The sequence below is a fragment of the Arabidopsis lyrata genome, assembly GCF_000004255.2.
Source record: "Arabidopsis lyrata subsp. lyrata unplaced genomic scaffold ARALYscaffold_5, whole genome shotgun sequence".
In the NCBI taxonomy this organism is placed as follows: domain Eukaryota; kingdom Viridiplantae; phylum Streptophyta; class Magnoliopsida; order Brassicales; family Brassicaceae; genus Arabidopsis; species Arabidopsis lyrata.
In genome coordinates this window covers 3,282,202-3,303,817 of record NW_003302551.1, presented here as the reverse complement: position 1 = coordinate 3,303,817, position 21,616 = coordinate 3,282,202, and the positions used below count along the sequence as shown (strand labels likewise).

Sequence of the window (21,616 nt, the reverse complement as noted above, 5' to 3'; positions counted from 1 at the left end):
CAAGGGCTCCCGACAAAGTCTTCCTCCTCTCCCAAGTTCTCATATACCCATTCCAGAATTGACTTCGTAAAGAAAGCCTGTCTCTTCCTTGGTGGTGCTAAGCGCAGCCAGATTCCTGCCATTGCCGGACAGTCGCGGAGAATGTGAATTATGGTCTCCTCACCAGCCTTACAAACCTGGCATGAACCCGACTCACAGAGATGCCGCCTATGCCGCTCAACATTCGTCATAACTGCTTGGTTAACCACCAGCCAAAAGAAAACTCGAACCCTCTCCGGAACTTTGACACGCCACACCCGCCGGAAAAGCTTCCCCATCCACTGTCTCGGCGAATCATCTTGTGTAAGGAAAGCATAAGCTGACTTTACAGTGAACTGACCATTCGAAGTCCCCCCCCCAATAAACCCGGTCAACCGCACCAGTCACATTATCCACCACCAAAGCTGCCAATTGTAGCTTTATCTGCGGAGATACCAAGTTCCCAATGCGTGTAAAATCCCAACCACACCCATTCTGCCAAACATCCCGAACTCGTATGTCCCGCTCTTCCAACAAAACCACTTGCGAAGCCAGCTCCATTAATGGTTTATCTAAGAACCACTTATCAGTCCAAAACCGGATTGTCTTTCCGTCTCTAAGCACCCAACTTATTCCCGGTAATACCACCTCACGTAAACCCATTCCCACACTCCTCCATGTCGACGACCAATTACCCTTCTTCACCAACCACCGGGGATCTTTCACATCGCCAACTTTATATTTGTGTCTCAGTACTCTTGCCCATAGACTTTCCCGATCGTGAATTAGCCGCCATCCCAACTTTGCTAACATCGCTTTGTTCATATGCTTGGCTGATTTAATTCCCAGCCCTCCATCTGTTTTTGCAGCACAAACTCTGTTCCAAGCAACCAGGTGCTGTTTCTTCGTCTCCTGCGAGCTGCCCCATAAGAAAGATCTTGTCGTGCGGTCCAAGCTATCCAAAACTGATGCTGGAAGATGAATCGTACTCATAGCGTGAATTGGAATTGAACCAAGAACAGCTTTAGTAAGCGTGAGTCGACCTGCAAAACTCAAAAAACGACCTCGCCACCCGGATAATCTCGAGTTAACTCGTTGAAGAATCTCTCCGTACGTATCCTTGTTGATTCTCTTTTGCAGAACCGGCATGCCTAAGTATTTTCCCAAGTCCAAAGTTGACTTAATACCACTTGCATCACTAATCAACTTAGCCAAATCCCGATGAACATTTTTAGAAAAAAATATTTTTGACTTCTCCAAGCTCACTTTTTGACCCGAAGCACTACAAAACTTCTCCAACACCTTCCGTATCACCTGTACTTGTGTCACTGACGCCTCTGCGAAGAGAATAAGGTCGTCGGCGAAACAAATATGTGATAATTTCGGTCCCCCGCAAGAAAGACTAATAGCTTTCCATTCCTTTGAATCAACCGCGATCTCAATTTGGTGACAAAGCCGTTCCAAGCAAAGAACAAATAAGTATGGCGAGAGAGGATCTCCTTGTCTAAGACCACGTGATGGTTTAAAAGCCTCCGTCTTTTCCCCATTCCATAAAACATTCATCGATGGACCCATAACACACTGCATTATCCAGCCCACATACTTCTCCGGTAACCCTGAAATTTTTAAGGTATCCTCCAGAAAATCCCAGCGAATCCTATCATAAGCCTTCTCAAGATCAAGTTTTAATAATATCCACCCTTTCCTTCCTTTCTTGCGTCTCATTGAATGGACTGCCTCTTGAACTAGAACAATATTGTCCGTGCTTAATCTCCCCGGGATAAAGCTTGATTGCGCAGGGCCTATGAGAGTAGGCATTACTCTCTTTAATCTCATCACCATAGCTTTAGTAATTGTTTAAATAAAACATTACACAAGCTAATTGGTCTAAATTGTGTGATTTTCTCCGGTTTCTCCACTTTCGCTATCAATACCACCAATGCGTCATTTGTCTCCTCCGGTAAACTACTTGTGTCAAAGAAGTCCAGCACAAATCTGATTACCGAGCTACCAACAACATCCCAACTTTGTTGATAAAAACATGGTTGAAACCCGTCTGGACCCGGGGCTTTATATTGTCCCATACTTCTTACGGCCTTCTCCACCTCCTCCGCCATAAATGGTTTACTTAGATCCTGTAAATCCCCTCTAAGCAAACGCGTGAAACCCGCAGCTGGAAGACTCTCAACGTCCCTCTCAAGATCATCCATGGAGTAGAGACGCTTATAATAAGTGACAGCCAAATTCTCCAACTCCTTTGTGTCCGTCACCCATTGTCACTCATCATTTTTTAAAGCTTCAATCCTATTTCTCCTTCTCCGAATTATTGTTGACGTATGGAAGTAAGTAGTGTTTCTTTCCCCCAAGACAATCCACTTCTCTCTAGACTTTTGGAACCAAAGTACTTCCTCTTGTTCCAAAACCACATCAAACTCCTTTATTAACTCCTCTTCCCGTTTTAAAAGAGCATCTGTTTGGTTCTGTTCTAAAGCATCTTGAACAATCTTAATCTCCAACACCAATTGTTCCTTCCGCTTATGAACATCCCCGAACACATCTCTATTCCATTTTTTCAGTATCACTCGCAGCCTCTTAAGAGCATCCGGTGTCTTTAAATTCTCATTCCAAGACTGATTCAACAATGCCTTGAAACTGTCATGCTTCATCCAGGCCGCTTCAAACCGGAATGGTCGTCTACTCGGGTCTCCTTTCCCTTCAGGGCATAACTGAATATAAAGTGGAGCATGATCAGAAGAAAGAAATGGAAGGTGAGAGACGACTGCTTCCTGCCATTTTAATCTTGCCTCCGGACAACACAAGATCCTATCCAGTCTCTTGGCAACAATGGTACTCTCCACTCTCCCTCGACGCCAAGTAAACTTATTCCCTCTGAACCCCATATCTATCAAAGAAAGATCATTGCACCACTCCCCAAACGCCAAAGAATCTGTTGAGAGTCGACCACTACCACCTGTTCTTTCGTCAATCCTTATGATGGTATTGAAATCACCTCCAATTATCAACGGACCATCCACATTCTGAATCACCGTTTTTAATTGTCCCCAGAGCCCGCTCCTTCTGCTCACAGTTGGGGCCGCATACACGACGATCAAATGCATCTTCTCCGTTCCATTTGTAACTGAAGCATGAATAAACTGATGTGTGCTCTCCTCCACCACCACATTTCCCACGCTATTTCTCCAGAGCAACCAAAGACCTCCACTTTGTCCCACTGAGTCCACCTTAAACGAATTCTCAAATCCTAACCCCCGACAAATTTTGCTTGCCGCCTCACCACCCGCGTGTGTTTCAAAAACCGCCAAAATATCTATTGTAAACTTCTTCAACATGTAGCGAATTGATCTCCGGAAATTTGGTTTATTTACCCCCCGGCAATTCCAAAAAAGAGCATTCATCGATAATATGATATAGCAGAACTGAACTACCGGGGACCACCATTACGCCTCCGTCATCCCCGTCTCCTCCTCCGGCGGATCACTCGGCGTCTCACTCCCGTTCTGTAGTCCTTCCTCAGTCAGCACCAACTGGTTCCGGTTAGCATTCGCCTCCTTTCCCCGCGAATGATCCCCGATCACCTTCCCGTTGCCATCTTCCCTGACAAAAACTCCTCCCAGGCGACCCACGGCTCTGCTTTCCACTCTCAAACGTTTGCCCGACGCTGCTAATACTAACTCCTCACGAGTTGGGCAAAACACGAGCCCACGACTGGGCCTGTTAACATTCTTATATTTTTGTTTGGATCCAGCAGGCCCATTCTGTTTAAGCCCCAAGGCCTTTTTGGGCAATGAGCTTCCTCTAGATCCACTCGGGCCCTTAAACATTTGCGAGGCCTCCGTGCCTTTCCTTCCTTGCTCAACACTCTTCCCTGTCTTCGAAATATTCTCTTGATCTTGATTGATATTTTCCTTATCACCTCCGGCCAATATGGTAACTTCCCGCATCTCCATACTTACCAAATCTTCCTCCAAACCACCAAATCTGTTAGATACCATAATATTCTCCGAAATTTCCTGAAGATTTCTTCCCAAATCTGACTCTGATTCCCGGGCCGTGACCACAACCCTAGCAGCCGGTTTCGCCGGCCGCCTTCCTGCCTTACGCACCACCGTAAATCCATCATTTTCCGGTTGTGGCCCGCTGACAACCTCCGCACCGCCAGCTGACGCTACACTTGTGGTCGGCACTACCTTATTAGCCTTTTCAACCACCAACTTAGAACAGTTATGCACTAGATGTCCGTACACCCCGCACGACGAACAAATGTTTGATAATCCCTCATAAGCCACAAAGTACCTATCTCCATTCACCATTACCGTACCTTTAAGTGGTTTAGTGAGGTTCACCTCAACACACACTCTTGCAAAGCGAGCTCTCTCCAAATTCAACGTAGTCGAATCAACCCTAATGGGTTTGCCCAACCCTCTCGCAATCCCCATTAGTATTGATCGATGGTAAAAGTTCACTGGGAGATTTGATAAACGAATCCAGACCGGCGTGGTGACTATCTCATCCCTCAAAGGGTCGAACTCCGGAGTCCATGCTTGAACCACTAAATGGCTCCCAAATGCTCTCCATGGTCCGCCGGTTAAAGCCGCTAGATACTCCTCTTCAAGTTCAAATCTAACCATGAAAAAGTGTCGTGGTAGATCCATGACTGACATCGATCCTCTAGGGTTCCACATCTCCCGTAATTTCCTATTCAACGCCGCAATAGGAACATTACGCCCCAAGACCTTGACAATCATACATTGCTTCCACAAGCCATTCATGGCTTCCAACACTTCTCTCTCAATCGTGATCTCTGGTTCCCCATCCTCACCCTCTGGAAAAGTCAAGTGCACCCTTTCTGTAACAAACCCATCATCCAGTAATCTCTCCGGCAACAGTCTTCCTCCAAAGCTAACACCCGTAACCTTCTGCACCCATGATCCGGAAACATCTGGAGGATCTCCCGGAGGACGACCCTGCTCACTGATATCCGTCATAGCTGCATCCGGATCTCCGGCACTCGAAATCGCCAACTCACTCGCACTCGCCATTAAAAAAATATCAGTTTGATACACTTGTTTTGCATAACATGACCCGTTGTGGTAAAGCCTTAGATAGATATGCTTTAAGCATTAATTGGCTATGTTACTTCTGTGGTTTTTTTTCTTCTACATAATTTGTTCTTGTGGTTTTAAGAAAATAATATTCCCTTTTATCAAAAAGTTTGATTTTCTTTAACAAAAAAATTCAAAAAATTTGATTTTGTAGAGTTTTCAAACCAATTAAGAAAAACATTTAATGTTTAGTTATAAATACACTATTTATTCGTACTAAATCATTTTCCATAACTATTAACCAATAGTAATTCATCAAATTTTAAAATTCTCAATTAATAATTCTTAAAATTCACAATTTATTAACATTAATTGAAATTTTTTTACAGAAAATCTTTTTGATACAAAAATAAAACCTCGTTCTTTATGATATAGAGGGAGTATGTTTCAAGAAAAAAATATGTTTTTCCGAACACAAAAACATCATTTTAATAAGGTTTTTAAAAAACAATTTAGTAACCAGTGAAATATTACTTAAATTTCGAGAGGACAACAATGCCTATGTAAATACTGTAACGTTTTTTGTTGGTCTAATGTATATCACATCGCAATGTGAAAAAAAGAATTACACGTCTACATTGAAAACAGTATTCTCAAATTACAGACTGAAATATCTATAATCCTGCTGGTAATATTCAATTACAATTTGTTTCTTCTGATAAAATATTCAAATACATTAGTTACAAAACCAGATTTGAACCGAATCTAATGAAAAGTAGGAATTTGTCCAAAATTTACCTTCGATTAACTTATTAATTTACATAAATCTGAATCAGAACTATAAAACAAAACTACAGTAAAACCTCTATAAATTAATACTCTATAAATTAATAATCTCTGTAAATTAATAAATTCTTCCGGTCCCGAGTTGGGACCAGTGTAAAATATGACATAACTCGATAAATTAATAAGATAATAATTTTTTTGAAAATCTCATGTAAACATATGGTCCCACTTATATCATAAATTAATAATTATATAAACTTACTATATATATATATATATGTATATTTAACTTAATATATATATGATATAAATTTATATATTTCATATATGAATTACTACGATATATATTTAAAATATTATATGTAAAAAGTTTAATGAAATATGAATCTATTATTCAAAAAAGTTTGTGTTATTTTTTAAACTTAATAATTGCTTCTCTACTTACAATTGGTTTTAAAAAGATATTGCTTATAAATTTTTTTATTTATTTTTAGATAGAAATTTTTAAGAAATTACCAAATTAGAAAAATCACTCTATAAATTAATAATTATTAATTTATCTATAAATTAATACCTCTCTAAATTAATAAAATTTTCTGGTCCCAACATTATTAATTTATAGAGGTTTTACTGTAACTAGAAAATAGTTTCTTGTGATCTAAGATATATTGAAACTAAACAAACCGGCCACTCATTTGGTTCATACTTCATACATACATTCCGGTTTATATGAGGATCATCAGAGGATTTATTGCTCTGTTTAAATTATCTTGAATCGGTTTACTACTACAAAAAAAAAAAATCTACGTTTTGTGTGAACGTAAAAGGTTTAGGGTTTTTTCTAAACCTTTTTTCTATCTTGTAATGATGATAATTAATGGTTTTGCTGTGAAAAGATATGGAAGAAATAACAAACTTTGCTAAAAATGTACTATTTTTTTTGGTTCTCTCTAATTTTAGTTAAGAGACGATTCAAAGGTTAAGAATCTCCCATTAAATTCGTGGTTCTTTACTTTGTTGTGTTTGGTAATCTAAGAAAAATGATTTGACTTTCTTTTTTCTAGTGTCAATGGACGTTATCTTCCTCTAACTACTTTTTCCTTGTCCCATTTTTTTTTTTTTTTTTTTTTTGTCTTTTTGAGTTTGCTCCGGCTTTTCCTACAACATGGGTTGTGGTGTTTCAAGGCCGGAGACAGATGAAGAAGGACAAGAAGAAGGATATCGGCAAAAATCTATCGGTAAAGATAGTGAAACTGCCGATAGTTTCATATCCAATAAAGAGCTTCTTGAGATATCTACACATAGTAAAGATTCCAAAACTAGTGGCGAAAAGACGAGTAAAGAGGAGGAAAATGAATGGAAAGAAGATGAAGAACAGAAAGGAGATGAGCTAAAAATTTCACCTGAATCTCCGAGTTTTCGAATTTATTGCGTTTTCCCTAGAGATCCTAATGATGACAGTTAAGTTTGTTTGTTTACTAATTTTGGGTAAGAACTAAACTACATTTGATTATTATTAATACAATTGTTATATGTGTAGACCTCGTTGATGATTTGCAACGGAGCAAGAACATATTGGAAGAAAACAAGGTAACATATGTTTTAGTAAATGCAAATACGAAATTTGAGTGGTTGAAATGTTGAGTTTGGTAAAATATATGCATACAACATTTTGTGTTTCTGTTTGCATTTTGCGTTTGAATATATATAAAACAGTTTTACTATATAGGTAACCATAAATATAATTACAACCACAAATATATCTAACGCACTAATGTGTTTATGTTCTTGATTAAGGAGCAAAAAGGAAAGAGACAAGAAGCAGTAGGAATGAAAATAAGAAGAAGATTTAACAATGTCAAGAAGCTTCTAAGCCCTCCAACTGTACCTTCCTCCACAGCTAATCGCGGTTGATTTAATTGGTTTTTAAATTCTTCATATTAAAGTAATTGAGGTTTAGAGTGAAACTTTGGGGAAATTCATATGATGTGTTAGTGGCCAGAAGCATTTGACTACTTCTCTATTTTTACCATTCTTAGATTCTTACTCATCCAAATGCCAACAAGCTACGTTTGCATCAAAAACTCAAACCTCAAGACCCTATGAATATATCATCATCAAATGTGTTTTCTACAATTACTCATCAAATGACAACGTACGTGGATTTAAACTCTAACATCTAAAACAGATATAAATCCATAGAAATCGGCTGAACTAGCTAAAAGCATAATGAACGTTACTTGTGAGCACGAAGACCCCTCCTAAAATATTATATGTTCTACCATTTGAATTGAATTTGACATGAATTTGTATCCTTGAGAACACTTATCAAATCCTTGACCACCAAAAGCCTCGCTTCAGAACCGGTGAATATTGAGGAGAAGGTAGCTGTCTTCAAATGATTTGTGTTACTGAGGATGTATTTCGCCACTTCAATCCCATCTTCTTGTTCCCATATGTAGCCTTCCCACATGAATGTTTCGAGATGAAGCAACAAGCATTCGGGAACATTCTTTGGCCGAATCCATTCATCACGAGCCACTACAAGATCGGTTCTCCAAAACATCTTCATGAAACCAGTGAGGAGGAAACCACATTGTATGTTTATTATAAGATCAGCAAACCTGGAACCAAGCTGGAAATATTGCTGACATATATATGAACATTGCTTACATCGATGAGCTTGAGGACTTGCAATTTAGGAGTACTTTCAAGCATGAGGGTAAGAAGATTCCACAATGCTTCTTTAGTTGTATAAAGCTCCAAATATACCAGCTGGTAGAAGATGCTACCGGTAGGAAACTTAATCTAAACACTAGACAATATTAGTATAGAAACAATGTAGTATTTGTATTTCTTTAGTTGTATAAAGCTCCAAATATACCAGCTGGTAGAAGATGCTGATGTCATTGTATTTCATGCTGCCGTTGAAGATCTGTAGAGAGGTTATTAACCTCTTTCAGCTAGCAAATTATATAGTTTTGAAGGGTTCTGTACGTTTGAAACAATGTTCTCATTAACGTTCAAGAAAATGTAAAATAAACAAGTAGTACTGGATTCTTTTAGTTAAGGTATATATGTTTTCTTATTTGGATTGTGTTCTCTATCTTTCATTTGATGTGGGTTCTCAAATGTTACTAATATCTTTTTTACACTTTGACATTTTGAGAATATTCCACAATTTATTACGCTTAATTTTTGCGTTGTAGAACTAGTCAAATATAAGTTTTTGTTATACGATTTAAATATGTACATAATGCATGTCAAGTCTATTAAAAATTAAAAACTTTTAGAAAAAAGAAATGTGCAGGCTGTTTAAAACAAAAAAAATATAAAAGTCTGTTTGGAAAAGAATTGAAACAAATTGTATGACATCATTTGTATAATAGTAACAAAAAAAAAAAGAATTCTACATTATAACATAAGTTAAATAAAACAAATAAAAAAAAATCGTAGCACAACACCAATCAATCATCCTTCTTGACTTTTAATTTTAGAATGGGCCTTCTCGTTTAGAATGGGCTTTTTACTTTCAAAAATTTGAAATATTCAGATATCAATATCAAGATATAATAATAATATCTAACCGAATAAAATTGAGTCGTTATACATATAGATAGAGTCGAACGGAGAAAATGAAAAATAGCCGTTCGAATTTCGAAGAGCGTTTGGGTCTTCTTCTTCTCTCGCTTCATGAACAGTATGTTTCTAATCCAAATCTTCTTTTGGTTTCTTTGTTTCGGAAGATTATTTTGGTTTTCTTGTATGATTTGCCTCTGTAATTTCGTTTTTGTCGAGTCTATTTTCAAGATTTTGAATCGCTTTTTTTTTTTTTTTTTTTGTCTCTTGATCTAGGTTTGTTTTAGATTTTAGTGCCGATTAACAATTGATTGATAAATTAGGGATCGTAGTTGTAATTTGTTGATCGTTTCTTTAGTCATCAGTCATAACATAAACATAGCGAGATACGAAGTGATGATTCATGGTGATTTCTAAAATCTATGGCTATTTGGAAAAACCCTAATGTTATGCGAATTTGGGTATTGATTAAATTCGTCTAATTCTCATATAGCGGCTTGAATTTATATGCAGGAACATGTTTCGGGATAAAACCCTAAATTTCCGCTGCTCTCGCTTCTATGGACGCATCCTCCGATAAGTAAGATCATTTGTTCATGTGTCTTCTGGGAATCTTTGGTACCAAAACAAGTCAGTTTTATGTCTTTATTATTTATTTATTCAAGGTATATCCTCTTCTTCTTGTTGGTCTTTTGAGTTTGTTTCTACAGATTGATGTTGTGTCTCTTTTCTTTTGCAGCTCATCTCAGAAACCAGAGAATGGTATATAGGTTTTGCATACTTGATTTCACAATTCACTCTTACTTAAATGTTTCATTGTTTATCTACTTTCATTCTTTGTCTGCTTTTGTTTTGGTTACTAACTTCCTTTGTACTTACTTTCTTTCTTCCTTACTTTCTTACTTGCCTACTTATTTTTTTAGTCATGGCTTAGTTGCGAGCTTCCTTACTTTCTTTCTTCTTTGGTTACATGCGTGTATTTGCTTCCTTCCTTTCCTTTCCTTGGTTGTATGCTTTATTTTCTTCCTTGATTTCTCTGTTTCTTGCTGAGTTGTGTGCTTTATTACTTGTTCCTTGAGATTCGTAATATATTTGCTTGCTTGCTTCCTCACTTTCTTTCTTGCTTGCTTCCGTTTTTTTTATTTTTGTAATTCATTGCTCAGTTGCTATGCTTTCATTCCTTGGTTCCTTGTGTGCTTGCTTTTCATTCCTTGGTTCCTTGTGTGCTTGCTTTCTTTTCTTGTTCTCTTCCTTGATTACTTGTTCTTTGCTGAGTTGTGTGCTTCATTACTTGCTTCCTTGATTCCTTGATTTGCTGAATATTTTCTTACTTGTTTCCTTACTTATTTTGCTTACTTTCTTCCTTGAGTATTTCCTTTTTTTCTTACTTGCTTAATTGTTATTTTGTGACTTATTTAAGTTTTTCTTACTTCCATACTCATAACTAACTCTCTAGATTGATTTCTCATTGTATTAGAGAGTTTTAGGTTACTACTTGAAAACAATATACAGATGGAGACTCTTGAACATCTATTATTAAGGGAAAGTCCTCATCGTCATCAATGTCATTGCCACATGGACCATCCGTTTTACAGTGTATGTTATATAGCGGTTTCACCAAATTATATATGAATCAAGGTTTATGATCATTATCTTCTCTGTACTTCTTCATTAGGTGATCGATTGTAAGGCTTATATATTACATAGATATGTATCATGGGTTATATTGATGCAAAATGATCTTGTGTACATCTAAATCTTTTATTTTTCTGTTTTAATTGTTCAGGATTGAGATTTTGGCGTTTACTTGCAACCAACTTCTGAACCAAGAGCCTCATAAATTCTCTGGCACCAACCAGTTCCTCTTTTCTTATGTATGACCCATATCAAGACTCTTTGAAAATATTATTCCTCAGATGTGTTTGCTTCTACTTTCTCTCTAACATATACCTTGCTTTGGGACTCTTTTGAGATGTTTTGGGACTATTCTGAACTAGAAAGATTTATGCTTACTTGCTTAGCTTTTTGCATGTGTTAAAGAAATGCTCTGCCGAGCAAGCTCACTCCACAATTCTCAAGCAAAGCTAGTCCGATGGCAGAAAATTTGAAGACATGTTGACTCACTTACAAAGAAAACAACTACATCAGGTAATACTCCATCACTTAACCATGAAAGAAAGACGTTGTTATGAAGTGGTCTTGTTTTCACATAACTAATCATTAGTTTAACAACATCTTCTAGGTGAAATTTAGTTGAGCAAAAAACTGCAGAATGAAAGTTTTACAAGACTGAATAGATCGTCTATCCATGGTGACAACTTGTTTACACTATGACTATACTAAATCAGATAAGGTACTACCGTCTTAACACATCTCGATTAAATATCCAGTCAGAGCAATCAACCAAAATCAGACAAAGGTGTCTAAGTTGATTTCTGTTGAATAAATACTCAAAGAATATGCATTTTAGGTTAAGGGCACAACCATTGGATTCCGGCAGTCAACTCATTTCACAGTAGGCTTCATGAACATTTTTGAGTTTTAGAGCATATGTGGAAGTTGAATTGGTGTTCGATAAAATTAGTTTTACTTATCAGTTGTGATATTTTATTTTGTTGTAACCCACACACACATGGAGTTTGATATATTATTGTCGTTTTGCTTCTCAGGTATACTTGCTTCGCAAATTACACATACCGCTCAATGCAGAGAGTATACACTAAGTGTAGACATCTTCTTGCTCGAAAGTATTACTTGAGTACATCTTCAAATCAATCAGCGACACTATCATAGTATTTGTTAACCAGTTTCTCAAACTGTTTCAGGACTGTAAAGAGAAAGGTGACATCAATTTCGACATGCTACAAGACAGATATAAGTCATCTAGAAGGATCTGGTCACCTATATATCCTTTTTGTATCTATATCGTAAATAATGTCTCCAAGACTTTGTCACAACATCATTTGCATATCGAAACTAAAGTTATTAGTAATTTCCTATATGTTTGTTCTTTCTCATATTAGGTGTTCATAGTGGTGATGATAGTGGGTCATCTCAGAGGATCTAGCCAATATGCATCTGGTAATTATTTTTTTGGGTACTTTGTGACATCTTTTTTTATGTTAACAAGTAAACTTTCTATATCCAAGTTAAATTTATAATGATCTCTTTTTTGTGTGTTCTTTATCATTGTAGGTGTTATGGTCCAAGCTTTGGTGGTGGTGGTGATGGTAAGATCATTTCTGAAAATTCTTGAAAATGAACGTGTGCAAAATTTCCATTTTTGTTATAACATTCTTTCAGTTTTCTTATTTAGATAATTAGTTACCAATCTTTACGATTCTGATTTTTGGTATATAGGTTTACGCTCTTAAGAGAGATGTTCGTGTAACTGAAGATGTACATAAAATCCAAATGAATTGCATAAAGCTGGTATATTGGGTACGATTGTGAACGGTAATTATGTTATTTATATTGGTCATGTGAAAAGTATATCCTCTACTTAGAACGCTCAAAACTGATCAGGTATCTTTCGATTAATCAAAGTTGATGCTACTATTGGAACTTGTAGCGTAAAGATCCCCACTATGTGTAGATCTCAAAACAAGACAGCTGAAGTAAAGGAGAAAAGTCAAGAGTTGGAGCATGAAATCAATTTGTGGAAAGGTAATTCAATAGAATAAGACTAAAACCTATGTCTTTGATGTGTTCGAGAATTAGAAGCACATAATGTATTCTCATATTTGCAGATCAAAATGTTTGGCGGACAACTTCTAGTTTCTTATGTATAATTCTTCTTCCAGGTATGTCTTTAATCTCTTTTTCATTTCTTTAAGTCTTCCATTTTTCTGTAATAGTTTGAATTTATCATCCCTTTTGTTGTTATGCAGTATCAGGTGATTCAGATTTCAAAGCCAATGTAGCTAAGTCGTAAACGAAAAAGTTTCACATGGATACTACGACCGGATTACGCTATTGACGGAAATGAAGTGAGTGTCAAATACTTTAACAATATCCTCCTTCAATACCTTCGATAGTGGTGATCTCGGTCAATCTGTTGAATCTCTGGACATATTGCATTCATACATTCATACGCGCATACGGCATACAATTTCATGCATACACGCATACATATTCATGCATACACGCATACATATTCATCCATACACATACATATTCATGCAGATTTGCTTCTTTGAATATTTTTCTTTGTTCATTGCTTCTTTGCATCTGTGATTATTTGTTAACTTGTTTATTCTTTCGTTCTTTTACTTACTTCGTTACTTTCTTCTTTCCTTGATTGCTTGTTTACACTTTACATGCTTGACTTGTTTAATTAATTCCTTACTTTTTTCTATGAATAATATTGCTCAAGGAATTGCTTGTTCTTTGCTTTTTTGATTTCCCTGTTTAGTGCATTGCTTGCTTCTCTGCTTCATCGATCTCTCTGTTTAGTTCATTTCTCGCGTATTTGCTTCCTTCCTTTCCTTTCCTTGGTTGTCTGCTTTATTTTCTTCCTTGATTTCTCTGTTTCTTGCTGAGTTGTGTGCTTTTTTACTTGTTCCTTGAGATTCGTAATGTATTTGCTTGCTTGCTTCCTTACTTTCTTTCTGTTTATTTATTTTCTTTCTTCTTTGGTTACATGCGTGTATTTGCTTCCTTCCTTTCCTTTCCTTGGTTGTATGCTTTATTTTCTTCCTTGATTTCTTTGTTTCTTGCTGAGTTGTGTGCTTTATTACTTGTTCCTTGAGATTCGTAATATATTTGCTTGCTTGCTTCCTCACTTTCTTTCTTGCTTGCTTCCGTTTTTTTTATTTTTGTAATTCATTGCTCAGTTGCTATGCTTTCATTCCTTGGTTCCTTGTGTGCTTGCTTTCATTCCTTGGTTCCTTGTGTGCTTGCTTTCATTCCTTGGTTCCTTGTGTGCTTGCTTTCTTTTCTTGTTCTCTTCCTTGATTACTTGTTCTTTGCTGAGTTGTGTGCTTCATTACTTGCTTCCTTGATTCCTTGATTTGCTGAATATTTTCTTACTTGTTTCCTTACTTATTTTGCTTACTTTCTTCCTTGAGTATTTCCTTTTTTTCTTACTTGCTTAATTGTTATTTTGTGACGTATTCAAGTTTTTCTTACTTCCTTACTCATAACTAACTCTCTAGATTGATTTCTCATTGTATTAGATAGTTTTAGGTTACTACTTGAAAATAATATACAGATGGAGACTCTTGAACATCTATTATTAAGGGAAAGTCCTCATCGTCATCAATGTCATTGCCACATGGACCATCCGTTTTACAGTGTATGTTATATAGCGGTTTCACCAAATTATATATGATTCAAGGTTTATGATCATTATCTTCTCTGTACTTCTTCATTAGGTGATCGATTGTAAGGCTTATATATTACATAGATATGTATCATGGGTTATATTGATGCAAAATGATCTTGTGTACATCTAAATCGTTTATTTTTCTGTTTTAATTGTTCAGGATTGAGATTTTGGCGTTTACTTGCAACCAACTTCTGAACCAAGAGCCTCATAAATTCTCTGGCACCAAACCAGTTCCTCTTTTCTTATGTATGACCCATATCAAGACTCTTTGAAAATATTATTCCTCAGATGTATTTGCTTCTAGTTTCTCTCTAACATATACCTTGCTTTTGTTAACTCTTTTGAGATGTTTTGGGACTATTCTGAACTAGAAAGTTGTATGCTTACTTGCTTAGCTTTTTGCATGTGTTAAAGAAATGCTCTGCCGTGCAAGCTCACTCCACAATTCTCAAGCAAAGCTAGTTCGATGGCAGAAAATTTGAAGACATGTTGACTCACTTACAAAGAAAACAACTACATCAGGTAATACTCCATCACTTAACCATGAAAGAAAGACGTTGTTATGAAGTGGTCTTGTTTCACATAACTAATCATTAGTTTAACATCTTCTAGGTGAAATTTAGTTGAGCAAAAAAATGCAGAGGTTAAATCGGTGAGATGTTCCTAAGAAAGAAAGTTTTACAAGACTGAATAGATCGTCTATCCATGGTGACAACTTGTTTACACTACGACTATACTAAATCAGAAAAGGTACTGCCGTCTTAACACATCTCAATTAAATATCTAGTCAGAGCAATCAACAAAAATCAGACAAAGGTGTCTAAGTTTATTTCTGTTGAATAAATACTCAAAGAATATGCATTTTAGGTTAAGGGCACAACCATTGGATTCCGGCAATCAACTCATTTCACAGTAGGCTTCATGAACATTTTTGAGTTTTAGAGCATATGTGGAAGTTGAATTGGTGTTCGATAAAATTAGTTTTACTTATCAGTTGTGATATTTTATTTTGTTGTAACCCACACACACATGGAGTTTGATATATTATTGTCGTTTTGCTTCTCAGGTATACTTGCTTCGCAAATTGCACATACCACTCATTGCAGAGAGTATACACTAAGTGTATAAAATCAGGACATCTTTTTGCTCGAAAGTATTACTTGAGTACATCTTCAAATTAATCAGCGACACTATCATAGTATTTTCTCAAACTGTTTCAGGACTGTAAAGGGAAAGGTGACATAAATTTCGACATGCTACAAGACAGTTACAAGTCATCTAGAAGAATCTGGTCACCTATATATCCTTTTTGTATCTATATCATAAATAATGTCTTCGAGACTTTGTCACAACGTCATTTGCATATCGAAACTAAAGTTATTGTTCTTTCTCATATTTGGTGTTCATATGTCCAAACTTTGGTGATGATAGTGGGTCATCTCAGAGGATCTAGCCACATATGCATCTGGTAATTATTTTTTTGTGTACTTTGTCACATCCTTTTTTATGTTAACAAGTGAAATTTCTATATCCAAGTTAAATTTATAATGATCTCCTTTTTGTGTGTCCAAGCTTTGGTGGTGGTGGTGATGGTAAGATCATTTCTGAAAATTCTTGAAAATGAACGTGTGCAAAATTTCCATTTTTGTTATAACATTCTTTCAGTTTTCTTATTTAGATAATTAGTTACCAATCTTTACGATTCTGATTTTTGGTATATAGGTTTACGCTCTTAAGAGAGATGTTCGTGTAACTGAAGATGTACATAAAATCCAAATGAATTGCATAAAGCTGGTATATTGGGTACGATTGTGAACGGTAATTATGTTATTTATATTGGTCATGTGAAAAGTATATGCTCTACTTAAAACGCTCAAAACTGATCAGGTATCTTTTGATTAATCAAAGTTGATGCTACTTTTGGAACTTGTAGTGTAAAGATCCCCACTATGTGTAGATCTCAAAACAAGACAGCTGAAGTAAAGGAGAAAAGTCAAGAGTTGGAGCATGAAATCAATTTGTGGAAAGGTAATTCAATAGAATAAGACTAAAACCTATGTCTTTGATGTGTTCACGAATTAGAAGCACATAATATATTCTCATATTTCGCAGATCAAAATGTTTGGCGGACAACATCTAGTTTCTTATGTTTAATTCTTCTTCCAGGTATGTCTTTAATCTCTTTTTCATTTCTTTAAGTCTTCCATTTTTCTGTAGTAGTTTGAATTTATCGTCCCTTTTGTTGTTATGCAGTATCAGGTGATTCAGATTTCAAAGCCAATGTAGCTAAGTCGTAAACGAAAAAGTTTCACATGGATACTACGACCGGATTACGCTATTGAGGGAAATGAAGTGAGTGTCAAATACTTTAACAATATCCTCCTTCAATACCTTCGATAGTGGTGATCTCGGTCAATCTGTTGAATCTCTGGACATATTGCATTCATTCATTCATACGCGCATACGGCATACATATTCATGCATACACGCATACATATTCATGCATACACGCATACATATTCTTGCATACACGCATGCATATTCATGCAGATTTGCTTCTTTGAATATTTTTCTTTGTTCATTGCTTCTTTGCATATGTGATTATTTGTTAACTTGTTTGTTCTTTCCTTCTTTTACTTACTTCGTTACTTTCTTCTTTCCTTGATTGCTTGTTTTTGATAATCCAGTGTCCAGACCACACTGTGATCCGACTAGCCCACTGGGCCTAAGCCCGCGTTCCTTGGATTTTTAAGCCTCCACTTAAGGGCCCCTTGGATCTGGTGGTCTGGGACGCTGCGCCCCGTAGGTAAATTGCGCAGTGGCCGGGACTCGAAGCCGGGTGGCGGGTGCCTCAGCCGAGGTTCCTATACCACCAGGAGACAAGCACCCGGTTTTGATTGCTTGTTTACACTTTACATGCTTGACTTGTTTAATTAATTCCTTACTTTCTTCTATGAATTGCTTGTTCTTTGCTTTTTTGATTTCCCTGTTTAGTGCATTGCTTGCTTCTCTGCTTCGTCGATCTCTCTGTTTAGTTCATTTCTCGCGTCTTTGCTTCTCTGATGTTGAACTTGTATATACTCGTTTAACTTGCTTATTTCTTTACTGCTTACTTGATTTGATTGTGCGTGTCTAACATGGATTGAAGTATTTATTACATGTTTTGTTCTTGTTAATTTATTGTTAACTTATTCACACACTTACTGACCTACTACTGTCCAACATGATTTTTAAATTTCATCTAATCTTAAAATATTTATTGCGATTAGCATTGTTATAATCATTGTTATAAATATTTTTTTATGATTACTTGAATATTTTCAGCAGTAGAGACTTGAGAGATTATGCAGGATAATAAATTTGTAATGTGATGTATGAATTTCTCGACTCGATGATATTATGTAAGAATGATTATTTGTTTTATATGAAATAAATAAGATTTATGATATAATTGATTTAAATACTACTAGAAATAGAAATAGACACTGCCGTTTTAAAGTTGTAACTTTCGGTATTTACAAAATTGCACCATAACTTTTGATATTTAGTAAATTGCCCCATAACTTTCTATATTTTCGAAACTGCCCAACAACTTTCTGTATTTACAAAACTGCCCACAACTTTCTGTATTTTCGAAACTGCCCCACAACTTTCTGTATTTACAAAACTGCCACATAACTTTCTGTATTTTCGAAACTGCCCCACAACTTTCGGTATTTGACAAAATTGCCCCATAACTTTCTATATTTTCGAACCTGCCCCACAACTTTCTGTATTTACAAAACTGCTCCATAACTTTCAGTATCTACGAAATTGCCCCATAACTTTCTATATTTCGAAAATGCCCCACAACTATCGGTATTTGCGAAAATGCCCCATCACTTTAATTTATTTATGAATCTGCCCCATAACTTTTGGAATTTACAAAATTTTGGAATTTACAAAATTGCCCCATAACTTTTGATATTTACCAATTGCCCCATAACTTTTGATATTTCGAAACTGCCCCACAACTTTTTGTATTTACAAAACCACCCCATAACTTTCGGTATCTACGAAATTGCCCCATAACTTTCTATATTTTCGAAACTGCCCCATAACTATCGGTATTTGCGAAATTTCCCCATCAATATCGTTATTTATGAATCTGGTCCATAACTTTCGGTATTTACAAAGCTGCCCATAACTTTCGGTATTTACAAAATTGCCCCACAACTTTTGATATTAGTAAATTTCCCCCTAACTTTCTATATTTTCGAAACTGCCCCACAACTTTCGGTGTTTTTGAGAATGCCCCATCACTTTCGTTATTTATGAATCTGCCCATAACTTTTCGGTATTTACAATCTGCCCCATAACTTTCGGTATTTACAAAATTGCCCCATAACTTTTGGTATTTACAAAATTGCCCCATAAATTTGGGTTATATCCCAACATAAAGTTATAAAGTTGGGTTATATCCTAGTTGATTAATTTAGAAATTTCTCTATGTATATGTTATAATTTGTTTTGGTTTAAACTTTCAAATGTTATATAAATGATTGGCAAAGTTAAACACAATAATTTTTTTAAAAAAATAGGAAATGAAAAATTTATGGAAAATATAAGAATTTTTGACAGAAAACAAATAAAAATATATTAAAAATACATATAGAAGTGACAAATGATTGTATAGGGAAAAAAAGAGAGAGGAATAGAACATGAGTGGGTTGTTCTTCGTTCCTACATGTTTAAATGATTAAATCCCTCATTGTACAATAGCTATTTTTCATCCAAAGTTTAATAACGTATTTTTACTGTCGAAAAAAAAATCCCTAAAAATTAATAACAACAGAGACTCTCTTATTAAGAACAAAACAAGTTTGCATGATGAATTCGAAACCTTGACCACACTTTCCAACTCCTCAAGCATATCAAGTCTCTCGTCTGCGTTAAAGCCTTTTATGGAGAAAGTTGCTTTCTTCAAACAAATTGCATTTTTGAGGATGTATTTTGCCACCTCTATCTCCTCTTCTAGTTGCTCTTTGTCACCATTCCACACAAATGTCTCGAGATGGAGCAACAAACATTCAGCAACATTTTTTGGTTGATTCCATTTCCCATTAGCCACAAGATCTTTTCTCGGACCCAGTGGCTGAGACCAATGACCACAATGACATTATATTATATCAGCAAAACTGAAACCGATTAGGAAAATAGCTGACAGATGAAAATTATATTGCTTACATCAATGAGTTTAAGGAATTGCAATTTAGGAGAACTATCGAGCATGAGGGTAAGAAGGTTCCACCACGCTTCTTTATTTGTATATAGCTCCAAATATATTAGCTGGTGGAAGATGCTACCGATAGGAAACTTAATCTATACATGAAGCAGTATTAGTACAAAATATATAATGTGATATCAACTCAACTAATTGCAAGTTTACCTTCAAGGGTGACGACAAAGCCAAGGAAAGACGTGTGACTGAAGTTAAAGATTCCAGAAGGTTTTCATTGATTATATCAGAGACATCAATGATATTTGCCTCCACCAGCTTTGGTGTGTTCTCAATCAGACAAAAATCAAGACCATAAATCCCTTCAACCTTCAAGTATTTTAAAGAAGGAGCATTTATCACATAGCCCCAATGTTGTTGTCTACGACTAATACTAAAAATTGATAGTCTCTGTAAGGATGGCACCACGATTTTGAAATTCTTCAAACTCTTCAAAGCCCTTCTTGAATATAGATGCACCATCAAATTTTCAAGATTAGGGCAACCAGATAAAAGGTTAAAGACGGATTCATCGTTTTTGAAGTCCACATAGTTAAGGTGCAGAGTTGTAAGGGATTTCAGACGAACCGAAGAAGGGACATCGATACGAGCCGAATACTTGAGCTTCAAGGTCTCTAGTGTTTCACAGTTATACAACAAGCATCTCGGAAATTTGAAAACTGTCACAAGTAATGAACATTGTAGTACCAGCTTACGCACATTCCGGGACAATGCAATTCCAATCAAGATTCCGGCATCAATTGTAGTACATCTAGAGAAACATATTTTGAGATGCAAACTCTTTAAAACTGGAGCCTTGTAAGAAAGCAAAGACCTGCAAACATTAGTTGAAAATGTCTTTGTTCCGTGTACAGGCTTGTGATCGTTACAATCAAACTTGAGTTTAGGCAACATCATCCAAAGAAACCGCCATTGTTTAGACAAAACACTCGTGGCTATGGCATCTTTTGTTGGAAGTAGAGATAGTATCTTCAGAATCAAAACCTCAGGCAACTGACTGATCCAATCTGCATTCAATACATCTATGTCTCTCTTACTGTCACCATCACATTTTGTTGTCAAAAACACGAAATCGAACAACAAAGAAAGCTATGTTAGTCCTAAGTTTCAGAGATTACAAGTTAGGGAATCCTAAAACATGAAAAGAAACTAACCATCGTTTCATTGGTCAAGCTTTTTGGTTAAATCCTTATGAGTTACACCTTCGACCTGTAACTGCAGACGGTGCTGCTTGATTTTAACTAAGGAAAAGTGCAAGGCGGAGAGAGGCAGAGATGGCAAAAGTTATAGCTCCCAACTTCCCAAGTATATATGCTAATAACAAACTACACTAATTAAACGCAGCTATTTTGGGGCTTAAGAAATAATCCACAACTGTTTTTTTTTTCCATCTCCTCAAAGCTGCCACGTTCATTGAAGAGATTTCTCTAAGGAATCGCCTCTGCTTTTTTTGTTAGCTAAATTTTGGTTTTTATTTTTAATTTTCTGTTTTTACAATTCTTGGTTTAACCAAATAAAACATATATGCTTTAGTACCGTGCTTAGTTTCTGACACATATCAAA

At 36.0% G+C, this 21,616-nt stretch overlaps 3 protein-coding genes across 26 annotated transcripts; 2 read left to right on the top strand and 1 right to left on the bottom strand.

Annotated features, from left to right (window-relative positions):
- The first annotated feature begins 6,775 nt into the window (after positions 1-6,775).
- On the top strand, positions 6,776-7,909 carry LOC9313072. Its single transcript, XM_021025537.1, has 3 exons — positions 6,776-7,327; positions 7,408-7,457; positions 7,665-7,909. Exons 1-3 carry the CDS (start codon positions 7,033-7,035, stop codon positions 7,779-7,781), a joined length of 462 nt encoding a protein of 153 aa, XP_020881196.1. The 5' UTR covers positions 6,776-7,032; the 3' UTR covers positions 7,782-7,909.
- A 1,551-nt stretch (positions 7,910-9,460) lies between these two features.
- On the top strand, positions 9,461-18,226 carry LOC9313071. 24 transcript variants are annotated; one of them, XR_002331871.1, is made up of 23 exons: positions 9,465-9,567; positions 9,960-11,042; positions 11,233-11,320; positions 11,487-11,594; positions 11,689-11,799; positions 12,116-12,193; positions 12,272-12,373; positions 12,470-12,527; positions 12,642-12,710; positions 12,807-12,887; positions 12,972-13,112; positions 13,196-13,249; positions 13,337-13,435; positions 14,933-15,021; positions 15,190-15,297; positions 15,388-15,525; positions 15,842-16,243; positions 16,348-16,367; positions 16,498-16,593; positions 16,709-16,803; positions 16,888-16,941; positions 17,029-17,127; positions 17,463-18,226. XR_002331871.1 is itself a non-coding variant. In XM_021025538.1 (9 exons), exons 5-9 carry the CDS (start codon positions 11,755-11,757, stop codon positions 12,897-12,899), a joined length of 333 nt encoding a protein of 110 aa, XP_020881197.1. In that variant the 5' UTR covers positions 9,461-9,567; positions 9,960-11,042; positions 11,233-11,320; positions 11,487-11,594; positions 11,689-11,754; the 3' UTR covers positions 12,900-12,965. The 24 variants fall into 24 exon arrangements, 1 of the variants encoding a protein (XP_020881197.1); XR_002331873.1 differs by having other exon boundaries at positions 9,960-10,076; positions 10,186-11,042; positions 17,029-18,221; XR_002331874.1 differs by having other exon boundaries at positions 15,842-15,897; positions 15,996-16,243; positions 17,029-18,221.
- A 1,229-nt stretch (positions 18,227-19,455) lies between these two features.
- On the bottom strand, positions 19,456-21,299 carry LOC110228353 (putative F-box/FBD/LRR-repeat protein At4g13965). Its single transcript, XM_021025536.1, has 3 exons — positions 20,204-21,299; positions 20,002-20,136; positions 19,456-19,909 (listed from the first exon to the last, which is right to left on the bottom strand). Exons 1-3 carry the CDS (start codon positions 20,948-20,950, stop codon positions 19,544-19,546), a joined length of 1,248 nt encoding a protein of 415 aa, XP_020881195.1. The 5' UTR covers positions 20,951-21,299; the 3' UTR covers positions 19,456-19,543.
- Positions 21,300-21,616: the final 317 nt, after the last annotated feature.

Bases quoted from the DNA above. Each gene is read 5' to 3' on its own strand.
- LOC9313072 (XM_021025537.1), top strand. From the start codon at position 7,033: ATGGGTTGTGGTGTTTCAAGGCCGGAGACAGATGAAGAAGGACAAGAA. The intron at 7,328-7,407 runs GTTAAGTTTGTT...TTATATGTGTAG, and splicing joins TAGAGATCCTAATGATGACA to ACCTCGTTGATGATTTGCAA. The intron at 7,458-7,664 runs GTAACATATGTT...TTCTTGATTAAG, and splicing joins ACATATTGGAAGAAAACAAG to GAGCAAAAAGGAAAGAGACA.
- LOC110228353 (XM_021025536.1), bottom strand. From the start codon at position 20,950: ATGATGTTGCCTAAACTCAAGTTTGATTGTAACGATCACAAGCCTGTA. The intron at 20,137-20,203 runs GTAAACTTGCAA...CTTCATGTATAG, and splicing joins CTTTGTCGTCACCCTTGAAG to ATTAAGTTTCCTATCGGTAG. The intron at 19,910-20,001 runs GTAAGCAATATA...CATTGGTCTCAG, and splicing joins AATTCCTTAAACTCATTGAT to CCACTGGGTCCGAGAAAAGA.
- LOC9313071 (XM_021025538.1), top strand. From the start codon at position 11,755: ATGGTGACAACTTGTTTACACTATGACTATACTAAATCAGATAAG. The intron at 11,800-12,271 runs GTACTACCGTCT...AAACTGTTTCAG, and splicing joins ACTATACTAAATCAGATAAG to GACTGTAAAGAGAAAGGTGA. The intron at 12,528-12,641 runs GTAATTATTTTT...TTATCATTGTAG, and splicing joins ATCTAGCCAATATGCATCTG to GTGTTATGGTCCAAGCTTTG.